Here is a 17,131-nt window from a genome sequence, read left to right as displayed (position 1 = left end):
AGTTTGGATGGAAGATCTAAGGAGCCTGAAAGTGCTGCAGGGCAAAAGACCTCTGATGTAAGCAGCTGCAACACCAAGGCAGGTTTTAACACAAGGTGTTATATTCGGAGTTTGATTTGATATCGGACAGGCAGCTGGTGCAAGAAGGTGAAGATCAGGGAAATATGGGCTCTCTTTTTTCACAGCTGTGTCAGACACTAAGTGGAAACAGGAAGTCAGTGTGAGAAATCTCTCAATGCGGCGACACGCATGGGAGAGTAAGGCAGGGAGAGGGAGAGCAGATAGTGTTCAACTGTCAAGTGCCAGTTGAGACCAGGTCTCAGATCTTCTCGCCTCTCCTGTCGACTCTCCTTCCTGTTGCTCTTAGCTCTCCCACAGCTCAGAGGCTCTGCAAAGCCCCAGAGAGCATGTGCAACCTGAGGAATACCACAGGAATCTCACAGCTAGACTCTCCTTCACTCAATTGCTACCACTTTTATCCGTGTCTAAGCTTGTATGAGACTCACCTCCAGAGGCTGACACTCCAATAGACCACTGACTGGGCCGCACACCAGAACAGCTATAAAAATAGCGGTACACAAGCATGTCAGGCTGTCACTGAATGAATAAAAAATGTCCCTCGACTGGCAGTCCCGGCGTTCCACTTCATCTGATATGACGGAGAAATGATGAGCCGCCTCATTTTATCAAGTGTCATTAAAATGCAATTTGTTTTGCCTGTGCTATTAAACAAACAGAAAAATGGTGGCCCTAGCCTTGGGCCAGTTTCATCACTATCCAATTAGCAGGGTTTTAAATTGTGAAAAATCAAACAAACTCAAGCAAATGTGATGAAAGGCCCTTTTTTTCCCTTCACACTGAAATCAACAAAATTATCTTTTTTCCCCCCTCTTGTCTAAATCTCACACTCACTCAAGAAGAAAGTTCAACACCACCACCACCACCACCACTCATCCCCCACCCCTCAACTTCCACTTCCCAGTCGTCCTGTTCTCACCACCTCGGCAGCGCGGCTGTCACACACAGACGTAATTAGCAGTCCTACTGCAGGAGCGTATGGTAATGTGACAGGAAGACGGCGGACATGGTGGTTGCTCACACACTCTTCTTCTCCCGTGGAGAGAACTCTGTGCTGTACCTCCCCTCGGTGGAAGGACTGGTGTGGGTCAAACAGGAAGCAGGTCTCACACACAAACACACATACACACAGATGCACACATGTACACACAGATGCACATTCACTTATACATTTACATATGTCCCATAAAGTACATTTATTCAATTACTAGGCTTTTTTGGAGGCGCTTGTAGGTCATCGTTCTTCTGCTCCACAACATATATGTGGTAAATATTGTACTTTATACACCACAAAATTTATCTGACAGCCGTATTTACAAACTGAGGTATGGTCATTATTTGACTGTTGAGCAACTTCCTGCTGTTCTTTCAGTACAATGCACCACTAAACTACATGTAAAGATACATACAGGAGTATAAATTGGCGGTAGTTATATGGCGATGGGACGGCACGGTGGTGCAGTGGCCTCACAGCAAGAGGGTTCCAGGTTCGAATCCTGGTCTAGGCCCTTCTGTGTGGAATTTGTCTGTTCACCCTGTGCCTGCGTGGGTACTCCAGCTTCTTCCCACAGACCCAGAAATACGGACATTAAGTTAACTGGCTACTCTACATTGCTCCTAGGTGTGAGCATCTGTGTGTGTGTGTTAGTGTGTCAGCCCTGCGACCGACTGGCACCCAGTCCAGGATGAACCCTGCTTCCCAGCCCCCCGTGATCCTGCAATGGATAAATGGTATAGGAAATGGTTGGATGGATATATGGGGGTGGGATCATATGACATGAGAGATTACACCTCACAACCAAAGTGGTCTATGAGTTACCACTGGTGGGAAGTAGAGAGATGTGTTTTTAAAGCAATTTGGGTGAACTGAATCTTCAAATAGAAATGATTCCTTTTGTATTGTGGGGAGAAAGCATTTGTCTAACAGTTAATTGTGCTCTGTTGTGGTACAGCGAGTATTTTTTGACCTAATTTTGATGGCAGAATTGCGAAATGGATATGAAATCAAACACTTCCACAAACAATTCACTTCAGACACTCAATGCCAGAGAATTAACAGGTTTAAATGACGAGCATATTGAAATTATTGGGCCATGACGTGAAACTCGGAGGTGGCCTGGCCGTTAATGCGCTTTCATTCCCAGCGATCATGACCTGTTTATGGAGTTTCTGGTTTCTGGACCATGATGCCGAGAGAGAGCCAGAAGTGGGGGGTGGGGGGGTTGGAGAGAAGAGACACAAGCACAGAAGGACAAACGTAGAAAGCGGGTCAGTCTGGCCACAGAAACAAACACCCAAAAAAAGAAACTCGCACAGCGATCCAATGAGAGACGTCTGGCTCACTGCATCACTTTGGTCCGGTCTCATAAACCGAGTGTGACCTTAGACTGAGACTGTAACTCCTGAAAAATAATCTTCCACTGACAGCTTCAAATTGTAATAAATGATGTTATACGCTTGAATACTCAAGCTCAACAGTTCCTTTGCTTCAAAAATCCATCATGCCCACATTTAGAAGGCACTCTTGTTCCTCTTTACAGGCAAACACATAAAGCTGTCGGCTTTGTTTATTCCAGACTTTATCAACGTCTACGACCTCGATCGCTCATTATTTGGTGTTTGTAACTATAATGAACAAAAGCTGGTGTGTAAGTGATCAAACATCCACTGTGTATTTCCTCCAAAACTGAGAGATTTAATAGCACTTCACAAGAATAGATAAGAGCTGTCAAGTGTAGTTAATTAATCTGATCTCTTCCACCATGATTCACAGCAGCCATAATAAAATGTTTTTACTATACTACTAATAGTAGTAAGAGTAAACTGGTTTTACCAAAGCAGTTGTTCTTTTCAATGTGCTGCGAATCATCATCATTCACTAATCTCAAAAAAGTCACTTTTTAAAAACCTATTTGAAGCCTGGTGCATTTTTAAGGAGGATGTAGGTGAAGTTCCCCAAGACCATAAAGTCATTGGTGCCAGTCTGAATGATCTTCATTCCTATCAGACTGCCTTGTGGAGAGCTCTAGTTATTTTACTGGACTCCAAGCAGCTTTCACACAGTTGGTTCAATGTGCTTCCATCAGAGCGCAGGTTTTACCTCCCAAAAACTTTCACTAACAGGTGTGTGAGGTCTTTTACTCCATCTGCTGCTAGTTTATAATTTTGGTTACATCTGCCCCCTTAGCATCATCTGCAGTCCCTCGGTATCCTGCTGTCTCCCTCCGAGCAGCTCTCTCTCTCTTTCTCTGTGAGTGTGAATGTGTGGATGATTGTCTGCAGGTGCACCAGAGTGAGGGCAGAGCCACCAGCTGCACCTCATCACCCTATCTGGACCTCTTCTTATACTCAGCTCTGCCATTTCCAAGCTGGTTTGCTGTTTCTTCTGCCCGATGAAGCCGCTTGTGACTGTAACTTAGTCCCAGATGCCAGTCCTGCTTTATCCTCCTCACCTTGGATCCCCGCTCACCCAGCCTCCCTGGAGACCTCTCTGTGTTTTAGGAAACAGTGTGTTTCCAAATTTGTGGCAACAGTTTGGGGAGGATTTTCCCAGTTTGACGTGGCAGATCTTGACTGTCCTGCACAGCCCTGACGTCAGCTGACCTCATCCCGCAGCTTTGGGATGAACAGACTGCAAGCTGGGCGACAACATCAATGCTCGACCTCTTTAATACTCTGAATTGGCTGAATTCATGCAGTGCGACAAATGCCTTCCCAGAAGCCAAAGACTTCCTTTAGGCCACATTGTGTCTTTGAAAACAGAAAAATCACCAGATTTGGAGATACATCAGACCTTGATGCCAGTTATTATCATAATCCCTTCCATCATAACTGGAGCTCTCATTTATCAGATAGTGCTGAATAAATGAGAGTTTTATTGTTAGTGAAGTTTCTTGTTTCCGTGGGCAGTTTCCTCCCTCCTCCCTCCCTTGCCTCCTATTCCTTCTCCTCCCTTTGTCTCCCGCTCTACTGCTCCCATGACTCAACATCTGGAGACAGCACCCTCTAATGATCACCCAGCACACTGCAATGACTCACAGCCAGCCAGCCAAGAACACAAGCACTTACACAAAGACAAAAAAACACTCAACCTCTGATTTCCAACTCCTCAGAGAGACACGCTGCAATATTTTTTGCTCTCTCTCCCTTGCAAGCCCTATTGAGCAGTCTTTATGCATCTTCCCAGCCATTCTTCGCTCTCTCTCATTTCCTCTTCTTTTGCCTCCGCTTGATGTGTGCGCCGTCTGACAAAAGACACACTTCCTCTCCTCCCTTCAGTCTTTTCATCTTTGTCTCATTCCCTCCTTCCTTGTTGTTTGCCATAGAGAGATCACTGAGACAGGAACCATAAATAGGCGGCCCGGGTGGGTGCTGCTTCTTTTTAAACCCACCATCAAAGATATTCATCATCATCAGGCTATTGATAATCAAGCACTATTGAGCTCTTTTATCCCCTAAGAGAATCATGCACTAGCACATATGTCTTTCTCCATCCAATACACCTGTCCCATTGTGCAAGACACCTCTGACAAGCTGTTTTTTTCCTCCTTGCTGACAACAAAAGAGTGCATAAGAGAAAGAAAGAGACCGAGAGTTAGTGAGTAGGAGGTCTGAATGAGGCCTTCAACAGGCAGACCTTCTCTTTGTGCTATATAGAGAACTGTCGCTCAAAACTTTGGGCGCTCAGTACGGCAGATAACATCTGCACATTTGTCTTTTTCCGCTGTTGAGCAAAGAGGTTAAACAGCCAGGACTGAACCAGAAGTGACTGGCTCTGGAAGCGACAAACCAGAGACTGTTGATAACCGGCGAACTTTGCCCCTGATATTGTGGAGTCTAAGATACACTTTACAGAGTGGAAGAACTGCCTGAGACGAGTATCAAAAGTACATCTGGGGTAAATATGAAGCACTCCTTGCCAATTTTAAGATGAAGCAGTGACGGGTAGAGGGAAGAGGGAGGTTATGCAAGGAAAAGGGCGAGAAAGAGAAAAATAGAAGGAATGGTTTGAAGTTCGGGGTGAATGATAAGAGCTATGGAGGGGGGGGTTCAGCCTCCTGAAGGGTCTAATTAACAGTTTAATGGAGTCCTGGAGTGCCGAGAGAGCAGAAAGGAGCACAGGCCCCTCGCTTCAAGCCACAGCCTTAATGGATTCAGCCGGTGCACAACAGAGCGAAGAGAACTGGATTCAACTGTATCAGGGAGTAAAGGTGATGGAGGGGAAAAATGGAAAAACTGAAGGGATAGAGAGACTAAAGGGAAGTGTGGAAAGAAGGGGAAATGAGAGAGGAAGTGGACAGAGAGACAAAAAGGAAGAAATATGGGAAAGACAGAGTAAGAGAGGAAGCAAAATTGACTATCTCACTCCTGAAAGAGGGAAGGGAGACTTCTCTGCGAGACAGTAAAACACTGCCTTCAGGCAGCTGTCAGCCAAGCTTCATCGAAGCATCTTTCTCCTCTCTCTGTCTCTTCTTTACTCACACTGCCTTTCCTGCTCCGCCATCAAAATACAGCAAATCAATCACCCTCCTGCAGCTACGTCTCCTCCTGTTTAATACCCATCTATGACGTGACATCTGCAGATACCTTTTGATTAACAGGAAGCTGATAAATACAACATGCTGTAGTTTACAAAATGCTGCCTGGGGGTGAAATCCACCTCTCCCAGCCACATTAGCTGCACTTTTTAGCTCATTTTGGATGCTTCTGGTGGTAGATGGGTGCAGGAATGCATCCATTTGGCTGTGTGTATGTGCTCTATGTGAGGGTGTTCATTTGCATGTGTGTTTCTACGTGTGAGAGTTGGTTCTATAAATACAAGGTGTTGATGATGGCAGTTAAGCAATTAAAGGAAGGAAGGGAAAAGAAGCAGAAAGCATGGAGCGTGAGAGGAACAAGGGATGGAGCCATTTTGCAACTAAGTGGAGGAAAAAGTACAGATTAAGAATCAGTCTGGTGTCATCAATCTTTTCTTTACAATCTAACTGCACAGCACACTGCTCTCCATTCCATTCATCAATGAGATACATGCTAAATCATAACAGGAAAAACCTGCTGCTCTTCAAGCGTGCAGGGTTTTGACTGATTGAGGCGCAAGTCGCCCGTAGCCACTTGTCTCCCCTCCCCAAACTTTCCCTTTTCCCACAACTCAGACTTTTCCCAGCCGAGGATTAGAGGAGTTGATGAGGGTCGATGGCTGCAGTCATCACTGATAATTCACCCATCTGTATTGCTCATATTCAAATATTTGCATGCACAGAGTTGCTTGCCAAAGTAGGTTTCACCGCTCTGACCCACTTAGGTTGTTTTAAGCTGAATGATGCCAGCGTGGAAGAGGTCTGACTAAGACAGGAGGCTGTGAAGGGCGGGTGCTGCCGCTGACAGGGTTTACATCACGGGTTGTTTTTCATCTTGTTACAACAATCTTTTTTTTTCTTGCTTGCTTATTTGCTTGTGATACTGTTTGTGACAAATGTTATGTCAACACCTCTGGGACTCAAAAATGCAGGATCCAGGGTGGAGACGGGCCAATGGTCGGGTCATCATTTTGACAGTACCTTGTAGGGTATGACAACTGCAGAGCCACCACTTATGCCCACGATCGGCAGAGCTGTTTGAGTGGAGAGGAAGTCCAGGATCTGAGCCACTTCTGCCACCTGAAGACAAAACAGGCAGATTCAGGTGAAATTTGATTGCCATGGTGAGATAGTCCAAACCAAAACGGTTCAAGTTCATTCTCAGTCTTGGAAACAGCTGGCCCACAAAATACTCTCACCAAGTGATCGACTCATTACTTTTCGGGGGCTTTTGTTTATTTTCCAAAAACGTAATTTGCTCTTCAGAAACATCCTTTAAGACAACCAGGATGAGAAGTACAAGAGGAGTTTGCCGACCACTGCTAGCACTTGGAGCAGCAATTTTGTTAGTGGGTCACTGTTTTGATTGTTTTTGCGCACATACATGAGCATCCAGGTGATGGATGGAAAGGTAGTGAAGAAGAGAACAACAAACAATTCAGGTTTCAATTTTTTTTTGTTTGTTTGTCTTTGAAATGTTATTTGAGGAAGAAAATGCAACACTGAAGGTGAGCTCTGTTTACAATAAAGCCATCTACAATTTCATGACAGCTGGGCTGATTTGCTCATTTTGAGTCTGATACTGAGTCATGTTTTCAGGTGGAGGAGCAGCTAATATATGCCACCAGTGAAGAGTAATTTCACAGTGAAGTAACATTTCTTTAAAGTTCTTTGAACAGTCCTTCCCCTGGTAGAAGTGCTGTTTCAGGGACTATTTATATTTTGCTTTTATGATTTGATGTCAGTTCTTCTCCCTTTATGATCTGAAATCCAACCAACACCATAATTCAATCTGAGCAAATATAGTACAGGCTTGGCATCTCAATTAGATCTTCTTTTTTGCAGCCCGACTATGTGCTGTAAGCTGACAGGATGCATGCTTTTTTTTTTTTTTTTGCATTAAAATGTTGCCTTGTGCAGCTTTAGGGAACACAGATGTGGGTGACTGAAAACCATGACTCTGGAGAGGATGTTTTATCAGAAAGCCCATAAATGCATAAAACCTTTTTACCTGAGCTCCGGCACCAGAGCCCACATCATCCTCAAACACGACACCGTGCAGCCTCTCCGTTGCCATAGTATCGCAGAGGTGTGTCAGAAGGTCACGGGGGTTGGTGTCGTTGACCAGCACGGTCACTGGGCTGACCACTACGGGCAGGTCGACAAAGTTTTCCCCACTGAGACGACCTCTGACCTCATTCTGGTAGCTGGAGCCGCTGAACACCACCGCCACGTTGATGGACGGGTGGAGGAGGAGCGGCCGTGCCTGCAGGGGCAGCGGGGAGGAGAGGAGGAGGATGATGAAGAGGAGGAGGAGGAAGAGAGGAGGCCAAGGGGAGGGAGGGGGACGTCCCCTGGGAATGGCCATGTTGGCAGCCTACTGCCTGGAAAGGAGGGGTAGAAGAAGAGGGTGAGGGAGGAAGGGAGAACGACAGGAAAGAGAGCAACAGTCAAATACACAAGCTGCTTTACTTTTATGATGTTTTTGACATAATTCATCCTAATCTGTCAGCGCATATCCTTCCCTTATTTCTCTCTCTGACCCTTTTGTATGACAGTATTAGCCGTGCATTTAGCTTCTTGTGTCATGAGGAGGACTGTGTGTGTGTCAGTGTGCGCAAGTATGCGTGCATGTAATCCTCCATAATCCAACCCCCAGTGTCATGACTGTAATCACCTCTCCATCTCTACACAATTCAGCGTGCACACACACACACACACACTGAGTAAAAGCAGAATGCCAAAACTGTCACACAGGTCCTCGACCCTCATCGTTGGGATTGCATTGCATTACATTACATTACATTACATTACTGCGGCCAGCTTCTCTTCACGTGGTTTGGCGTCATCGGCCAAGCCACCGAGATACAACACTAATTGCAGTTGAAATCTGTAAACTAGTACGTAATGCCCCCGTGAACCAACATATGGTTGTTGCAAATGTAAAACTCCAGCTCTGATGACTTTCAGCTAATTTAATTACATGCACACATGTTGACAGATCCACTTGGTAACTATGTCGTAGTTGTCAGAGATTTTAAAAAATGGGATGAAATTGTTTCTGCTCTTCCAAATCACTTTAAACCCTGTTAAAGTGTGATGTTTTATTAACCCCTCCATCAACTCTGATCTCCACCTTCTGCAGACTTTTTGGCTCTAAAGTAAGATCATCTTAATTCCCCCTTTACTCCCAAAAAGAGCTATAACTGTTAAACTGTTAAACTGTTAAAATGTCAGCTTAAAGAAGACAAATGGTGATACGTTAAAATTTTTCAAGCCTAGAATTTCAATTTTGGGTCATTTCCTCTTTTATAATCAACACCTAATTATTTTTCTCAATGTACAGCTCTCATTAATGAGTATATCTTCACCATTTGCAGCTGCAGCAAGCCGCTTCAATCAAATGTTTGCTGTTTGAAGATCTTTCCTTACTGAATCAATACCTTTGAAGCTTTGATGGAGGCAGGTGTGCTTTCTTATGGCAAATGAAGATCTTCACATACATATTTTGTAGGAGGTTTTATATGGAGTGTCGGTCTTCTCTGTGGCCATCAGAGACGCCCTGGTAATTAAGAGCACCTCCCAGCTTTGATTCAAAGCTGCTTTCAAAGCAACACTGGGTTAAATGTGTCCCGTCCCTTCTCACTCTTCAAGCTCCTGGCATATCAATCATTCATCTTAATAAGGTTTTAAGCTCCTGGGCTTTAGGTGTTAACAGCAATAAATATACAGTTTGAAACCTTTTAAAAGACAATCCATCGCAGTTATTAGATGCTGTTGATGGATTGTCCTTCAGTCAATATAGGGTTATGGCTCGAATGATGGACATAAAGCAGCCTTTATTAAGGATTTCTTCATAGTTTTGTGTCTTTTTGTTAATGCTGTGTAGCTGATGTTTGGTTCCACAATTTAAAGACATTTTGATTATATTTTCTTCAAGATATTTGAGCTTGCAAATGGTAAATGATGTTGCACATTTTATTCCTTGAGTTCTGTATTTTCAGCAGTGTCATCTGCATATAGTGACATTTTAAACATTTGGTCATATTCAGCCGCCCATATATTCCATATAGACAGGAGTTTGTTGGAGGAAGCATATCTCAACGTCTAAAACTGAGATTTTTTTTTTTTTGCAGTTTTTCCAGGGAGTTCGTGCTGATTTTACACTTTTCAAAAAGCTGTCTTACACTTTTTCTCTTGTAAATCCTGGGACTCCTTGTTTTGACTCACTGAGATCCCTTTATTTGTCCTCACTGAATCATTATATCTTGATGTGAGCACAGAGCAGCCGTTCAACCTCCACCCACTAGTGCTAGGTGGAGATTAAAAACAAACAAACCCCCATGCTGCTAAACTCGGAAAGGAAAGACATGAGGCAAACAGAATTCAATTGTATTTTAAATAATAAAAAGTAAAACAAAAGTGTAGATGTAAGATAAATATGAACTTTTCTGTACAATAAAGCAGAAAAAAACAGGTAACACCTCAACCCACTCATTTATTTATCAGCCACAGATGTGCATATAGCTAATTTTACAACAGTGTTGCAGAGTTATATTAATATTGCAGATGGGGACAACCTGATATCCTTTTGGTTTGGTGTTGCTTATGTGACATTATTAAAGTCTGTGAATCAGAATATGCTCATATTCTGAAAACAAACAAACACAGAGTGTATCTTTTCTTGTGGAGATTCGTTGATGTGGTAAATATCTTTTTTCTTGAGTTTTTGTACACCTATGGATTTCCATTTAATTCAGTGGTTTATGTGACAGTAAATACATGTGCGCAAATTCAGCTTTCTCACTACTATACATTAATCATTTGTTAAGGTAAATCCTTTTGTAAATTGTTATGTGTTACATGTGACTAAGAATTCAAGCTTTCTGCATTTGCAAACAGTACTGCACAAATGACAGCAATGCAGGTAAAGCAATGTATTTTAAGTGTGTGTGATTTGTACAAACACTCACAAAGTAGCCTGGATAAGCAAAACTAAATCTGAGAGTAAATGCAGAAACAGGAGAAAGGTAGAAAGAGTGAGAAAGACCGAAAGAGAGTGCAAACAGATGAATCCTGACTGGGTGGATCATATGAGCAGGTCAAGTGTTCAGTTAGCAGTATAATCTCTGGGAAAAGGCAGCATAATGGGGCTTCAGATTAGCTGTGTGTGAGTGTGTGTGTGTGTGTGTGTGTGTGTGTGTGTGGTGGGGGTGGTGGTGCCTAGGAGGTTGACAGAGCGGGTTTGTCTGCTACAGATTAGCAGCAATATAACAGAGTGTGATTACGACATAGAAAAGGATGAGAACACGAGAGAGGCAGCACATTGTGTTGCATCTGAATTTTAATCACACAAAAAACAGTCAGCTGACTATCTCCTTATGTATCAGCCAGACAGAGAGGAAAACATTACACTTACTATGAAAAATTGTGTAATCACACTATCCTTAAATCCTGTTGTGTCTGTGCACTTAATTTTCCAAATAAAGTATCCGCGTGCGCAGGCAGAGCGAGCGAGCGAGCGTGGCAGCGCATGCATCCGGTTTTTGATTATTATGGAGATATCCAGATGGAGCGCAGCTCTGCCGTGTGGGATAAACTCTCCCTGTGGGACCCACGTAAGACTGTACCTGCGTCAGCCTTGAAATGACTACACGCATCCAAATTCCTCCTGCAGTCTAATGGAAACTAACCGTGCAGCCGCAGTGATAAATCTTGGAAGACATCACAGAACATTGGAGAAAAGAACAACAGGATTACTGTGTGACAGCGCCGGCAAATGAGGAAAAACCTGCAACATCAGAGTCACGCTTCATCAACCTACCTACAGCATCTATCCTCAGTCACTGCTGAGGATAGATGCTCGCTCTCATGGGCTGTGCGTTGATTATCAAAGTTCTCAATAAGATTTAGAGGTGATTTATTGAATGACAGAAGTTCATCAAGAGTACATTAACCGATTAATGTGTCTGACCTTTAAGTGTCTAAAAAGAGCAAGCAATATTATCCGAAGCCATGATCTGTCTGTAAACCAAGCCAAACCTTAACTACAGAGTTCTTACACCACACAACTCATTTATTTTTCAACAGTAATTTGCCCCAAAGGCACAGAGAAATGATGCGGCCCTGCGGTCAGATCAGGAAAAGCGTATATGACTCGCTACATAAACTCCTGTAAAAATTTGTCATCTTTTAAGCTAAGTAATACTGAATCTTTTCAGCCTCTTAAACTCAGACAGTCTCAAAGTATTACATAAAACATCCTAATGCAAAATCAATCTTCCACTGAATTCTTCTTCCCTTTTCTGCTAATGCAACCTGTAGCAGGCCTTTGTGGTGTTCATGAGCCAAAAGAAAAGTCGTGAGCCACTGCTTGAAAGTAGACATGAAGTGAGTTGAAGCCCAAAGTCTGGCTTGTTCATTAAACAGTTGGCATGCAGCACTTTTAAATGTCTGAAAAGAGAATAGAAAAATAAGATTCTTCCTTGTAACTCCTGCATAACAGTGGGACCTGAAACCTGTTGGACCACATGTTCAGCTGCTGCTGATCACATCTGTCCTCTGTTTAAGTACCATATACCTCCTGGGACATACAGTATATGTACAGTAGGGAATATTAAGTTATTCAACTACTTAGCTGGGATATGATGGAGTCTTTACTCTGAGTCCCCAGGGGGCCTGGAGAGGAAATGAGCAGAGAGGATCGAGTTGATGGGATGAGCATCATCACCAGAGAATTATCAACATGTCTGCATTAAACCTTGTTTTTTTTTCCCTCACAGCTTCATTGAAACTGATTTGATTGCATTAATTAGGGCACTTGAATTAGTGGCCCAGTATTAATATATGGTCTTCCTCTCATCAGCATACTGCAGGCTTGGCGCTCTGACAGCTGCATGGAGCATCAGAATTCTCCAGAGCTCATTTATTTAAGAAATCCCAGTAAGAAAACTTACTCTGCAGCACTGATTTCATTTCCTGATGCTGGTGCGCTCACAGATAATGGAAATTCCTAATTACTGCATTATTTTGAGCATTTCGTGTGTAATAATGCCTTTGCTGTGTAGGGAAGCCATACTTAGAGATGTAAAATAAAATACTTGGGGGTTTTAATTAATTAAAAGTAGTGATACCACAGTATAGAAGTGCTCTACAAGTAGCGACTGAGTTATGCATTCAAAACTACTGGCAACAAATTATACTAAATATACCAAATATAGTCATCATGCAGAAAGATTCATTTCAGAATACCTGGATTACAGTCATTGGATTAATGTGTTCATCACCTCATAGTTGAAACTGCTAAAGTTGAAGTTAGACTAAATGGATGGGAAGCCTCATTCTTTCATGAACAAACTTTATGAGTAATGGAGGCAAGCAATGGGTTCGTCCTTTCAGATACCACTGTAAGTGTAGCGTGTTTGTGGATATCTAGTAAAAATGAATTAGAAATTAAATACACATCAGTGGGGGGAATAAACAACTTCAATCTTACTTTGGATTAATGAGGCTCCGCTCAAAGCTCCTCCATCACCCTTTCCTGAAGTCATCATTAAAACAGTTATGTGCTATATGACCGCAAACACACCACAGAGTCTGAGCCAGGACCAGGACTCTGCCACCGTCAGCCAGCTCAGCTGCTCCACCCCTCTTTTCCTCCATCTATCCTGCCATCCTTCCGTCTCTCCTCCTCATGGATGAATTATGGAAGACAGGTTGATTTGTGTTCACGCTCATGCACATGTCCCAACACACACACACAGCTAATAAACACACAAATTAAACTCACAATATGAATAAATGAGCATGTCATGCTTAACCCCTGAGCTTATTATGAAACACATCACGTAACGTCTCCAACATAAATTTATCATAATTAGAGTTTTAACAGCTACCACTGCAACTCCGTCTCCCTGTGGGTTTCTGCTCTCACACATCAAGACTTGACAGCTTTACAGGAAATCGTTGCAGGCCGGACGGAGCAGCTGAGATGAGTGACGTTGACAGGATGGGGGTCATTTCTAGATCCGCTACCAGTTAAATGTAAAGCAATGAAAATCCCAGTGACACACAGTCTGCTGCCTCACCTGCTTAAAACAGACGCTGAAAATGGCGCGAGCATGCATTCATTCACTCCTGACTGTCAGTGGTCCACATCCGTTTTGGCTTGTGGCTCTTTAACATAAAACATCTACTTTCAGCCCATTATCACAGGTGCAGGATGAGCTTTGAAAAGCTTAATTTTCAATTCTTTGTTTGTTTGTTTCATTTAAAGGTTTTTTTTAAAGTAAAGTAAAACTGTCCAATATTTGTCAGAAAAGAAAGAAATAATTAAAAATCTACTTTTTGGGAGAGAATTTTTTTCCTTTTAAAGGTTCATCTCCTTGCCATCTTGTGTTAGTCTGTGTCACCATGGTGTTGCAATACAACCTGTTAGTTAGTCCAGTAGTTCACAAAAAAAATCACAAAAATTTATAAAAGTCATAAAAATAACCACAGTTTTGCTGCCCTCGTGGGGGCCCTTTGACCTTCAGGTTTTAAAACCACTTCATGACTGCTGGTCAGACTGTGGTGTAGGATGTTGCAACATGATATCTTTAAACTGCATCAGTTTGCATTCTCAGGAAGCATTTAGAGATAAAGGTAGCTAAAAATGAAAAAATTAATCAAAATATAATAATAATAATAAAAATATTCAATTGTGTAAGATAAATGTGTTTTTTCTTCTTTCATCCCTTGTCATCAACTTGAGGTCCTTTTGAACTCATGTTTGAACCTCTTGTACCTGTGACTTGTGCAGCCTTTTTTTCACCTTTATTGTCTCATTAATCTTCTTATGACCCCACAGATTTATCTCGTGAGCTCTTGGCGGAGCCGCAAACCTCAGCTTGGGAACCACGGATCTTCATTACTGTGAAGAATGTAGCTAAAACAAACTGTGGTTCCTGATGCTGAAACATGATATTTGTAAACTGGAGCAGAGAGGAGCTTCTGTCACTAATGGAGAAAAATGAGAGCCGCTACATTCAGCTTATGGGACAAATCAATGAGCATTACCAGATAACTGATACGACAGGAAAACACTGCAACTGTAACATCCATAATCCATAAATAAATGAGTCGTATTGAGCAAGTGTGCGTGCAGGTAGAGAAGGACTGTGTGAACACACACACACAAGCCAAACCTCAGAGAGAAAATATGCTAATACGTCCTCTTACTGTAGTTCCTGTTATAGTAACAACTGGCTGTTCTGTTTCTGTCAGCAGCAGATGGGAGCTTTCTCTCGAGGAAACTCTTCACTTATGAAAACGGAAAGTCTGACTGAACTCACACTGTGCGTCTTCTCTCATATCCCCTCTGAGCTTCTGGTATCTGTTGCTCCATATCTGTCCCCCTCACTTATATATAAAGCATGAATTCCTGACAGTGGATCAGATTAAGTGGCAGAAAAAGAGTGTGTGGCAGCGTGTGCTACGCGTGTGACAGACTTACCTGCGTTTTCTGGCGTCATCCAACTTGAACTCCTGCTGCTCCATCGTTCACCAGCCTCCTTCCTCCAAAATGTCTCTTTATATTTCTCTCCTTTTCACCCGGTTTTCACCTGCCTCTCTCCCCTCTCAGCACCTGTAGGAGTACGCATTTAGACCAAGTGCCTGTGTGAGAGCGAGTCGGTTATCAGTGTGTGTGTGTGTGCTGTGGATGTCGGCACACTCCCCTGGAGGACTTCACAACGTGACAGCAAGCCTGTGTGATCTCCCTGCTTCTCCAAAAAATCTCTCTCTTCCCAACTCCTCACTTTCTTCGCCCTTCTGTCACATCATCTTCTTTTCTGTGTGTGTGTGTGTCACAGCGAAGAGCGTGTTTACAAGTGGTCACAAAGGTGAGGACGGGACATCAAAATGGGAGAGGAGAGGAGGGAAGAGATGGAAAAAGGAGGGTGACAGAAGACAGAGAGGTGCGGGAGCCCCTAGACAAGCAGCCAGTCACTGTTTGTGTGTGTTTTGTGTGCATATGTGCATGAACCCACGGTGTTTAGCTCTCTGTCTGTATCCCTCAGGCTCCCTGCTGGTTGGATGAGGAGAGGAGCGAAAAGGGGGGAGGGCAGGGGGCGGTGGGGGTTGGTGAGGAGTGATAAAATGCCTCTTCAGTGGTGGAGCACAAACGCCGGTAACACTTCAGCAGCGGCGGCGGTGACGCTTCTCCGCCGTCTCCTCCTTTCTCCCCCTCTCCACCTCCTCTGTCTCCTTTTCCCTCTCCCTGCACGGGGGCAAGAGATGCAACAGATCCATGGGAAGTTAGAAAATCTCACAGACAGTTGAGGAAAGGGTCCTGTGCACGCGTCTGCATCTTTGGAGAAAAAAGTTTTTCCCTCCTTTGGTCCAGCTATCAGCCCCTGAAGTGATGGTACTCCGCAGTGAGGTGGTCACCCTCCTCGGTGATGTCGAGCCACCTCGGGTCCTGTGTGATCAAAAAAGGATGAGGGGAGGATGTGATTTGGGTTTTCTGCCCCCTCCCCTCAGTCTCTCTCCCATATGGATGTAAGGTGATCCAGATGTTAGGTGATGGTGGGCGCGTCGGGAACACGGAGAGAACAGCGGGACAGATGGCAGGTCTGCGGGGTCGGGCCGGCTGTGCACTAGCAGGTCCTCATCCTGTTGCACTGATTTGTTGTTGTTTTTTTCCCACCAGAGTTTCTCTCTCTCTCCCTCACCGTTGCTCTGCCGCTCATCTGCCGGTGCTGTCACACCAGTAATCCTGCTTTCCATTTCCTCTTTAACTCCATCTTTTCTTTATCTCTTTCTATCTCCTCTCACTCCATCACAGGAGGGGCTGCATGTGAGTCCTGATAATAATGGTGTGAGGATTTAGCCTGCCTCCCTTCCTCTCCTCCCTCTCGCTCACTTCAGCACAACCCCTCCTCCTCCTCCTCCTCCTCCTCGTCTCCCAGCCCACTTTTGCTCCCGTTTTCTCGGTATTATTCACCTTCATCCTGTCACGTATCCTGCCTTCTTTGCCTTAAATCACCTCACTGTAGCTCTGTGCTGTTTCGTTTCGTATCCCTGCCTTTTCTCTTTCTTCCTTTTCCCTTTTAACATCAACTGTTCCAAAATGAGTCCCATTAAAAGTGTTTTTTTTGTTGTTGTTGTTGTTGTTGTTTTTTCCCAGTCAGGGCCCACGTCTGTCCATTGTTTATCAGTGTGAATTCATTTTTCCACAGTCATGAACATCTCATTCACCTTGGACCCCCCTACAGTGAAACACTCATACACATAGTCTGGCACTAAGTGCACTTTTATCTACCTCACTCTGTATTTTGTACTTTGCATTTTATATTTTTATATATTTTTTTAATAAGGTGTGCAATTTTAATTTTTTCTATTTATAAGTGTGTTTTGAAGCTGAGAATCTGCACAAAATTTCGTTATGCTTGCATAATGACAATAAAGACTCTTGAATCTTGAATCTTGAATCTTGA

At 43.5% G+C, this 17,131-nt stretch overlaps 1 protein-coding gene across 1 annotated transcript in view; it reads right to left on the bottom strand.

Annotated features, from left to right (window-relative positions):
• Positions 1-16,512, bottom strand: part of LOC124052955 (glutamate receptor ionotropic, NMDA 2C-like) — a 41,893-nt gene extending 25,381 nt beyond the window's left edge. Inside the window, exons 1-3 of the mRNA XM_046377786.1 lie at positions 15,148-16,512; positions 7,666-8,038; positions 6,636-6,734 (exon numbers count right to left, since the gene is read on the bottom strand). Of these exons, the coding sequence (XP_046233742.1) occupies positions 6,636-6,734; positions 7,666-8,022 (456 nt within the window). The 5' untranslated portion in view covers positions 8,023-8,038; positions 15,148-16,512. The remainder of the gene's footprint in view (positions 1-6,635; positions 6,735-7,665; positions 8,039-15,147) is intronic.
• Positions 16,513-17,131: the final 619 nt, after the last annotated feature.

This window comes from Scatophagus argus, chromosome 21 (genome assembly GCF_020382885.2).
Source record: "Scatophagus argus isolate fScaArg1 chromosome 21, fScaArg1.pri, whole genome shotgun sequence".
In the NCBI taxonomy this organism is placed as follows: domain Eukaryota; kingdom Metazoa; phylum Chordata; class Actinopteri; family Scatophagidae; genus Scatophagus; species Scatophagus argus.
The sequence above is the reverse complement of the archived record's forward strand: the minus strand, read 5'-3'. Positions and strand labels throughout refer to the sequence as shown.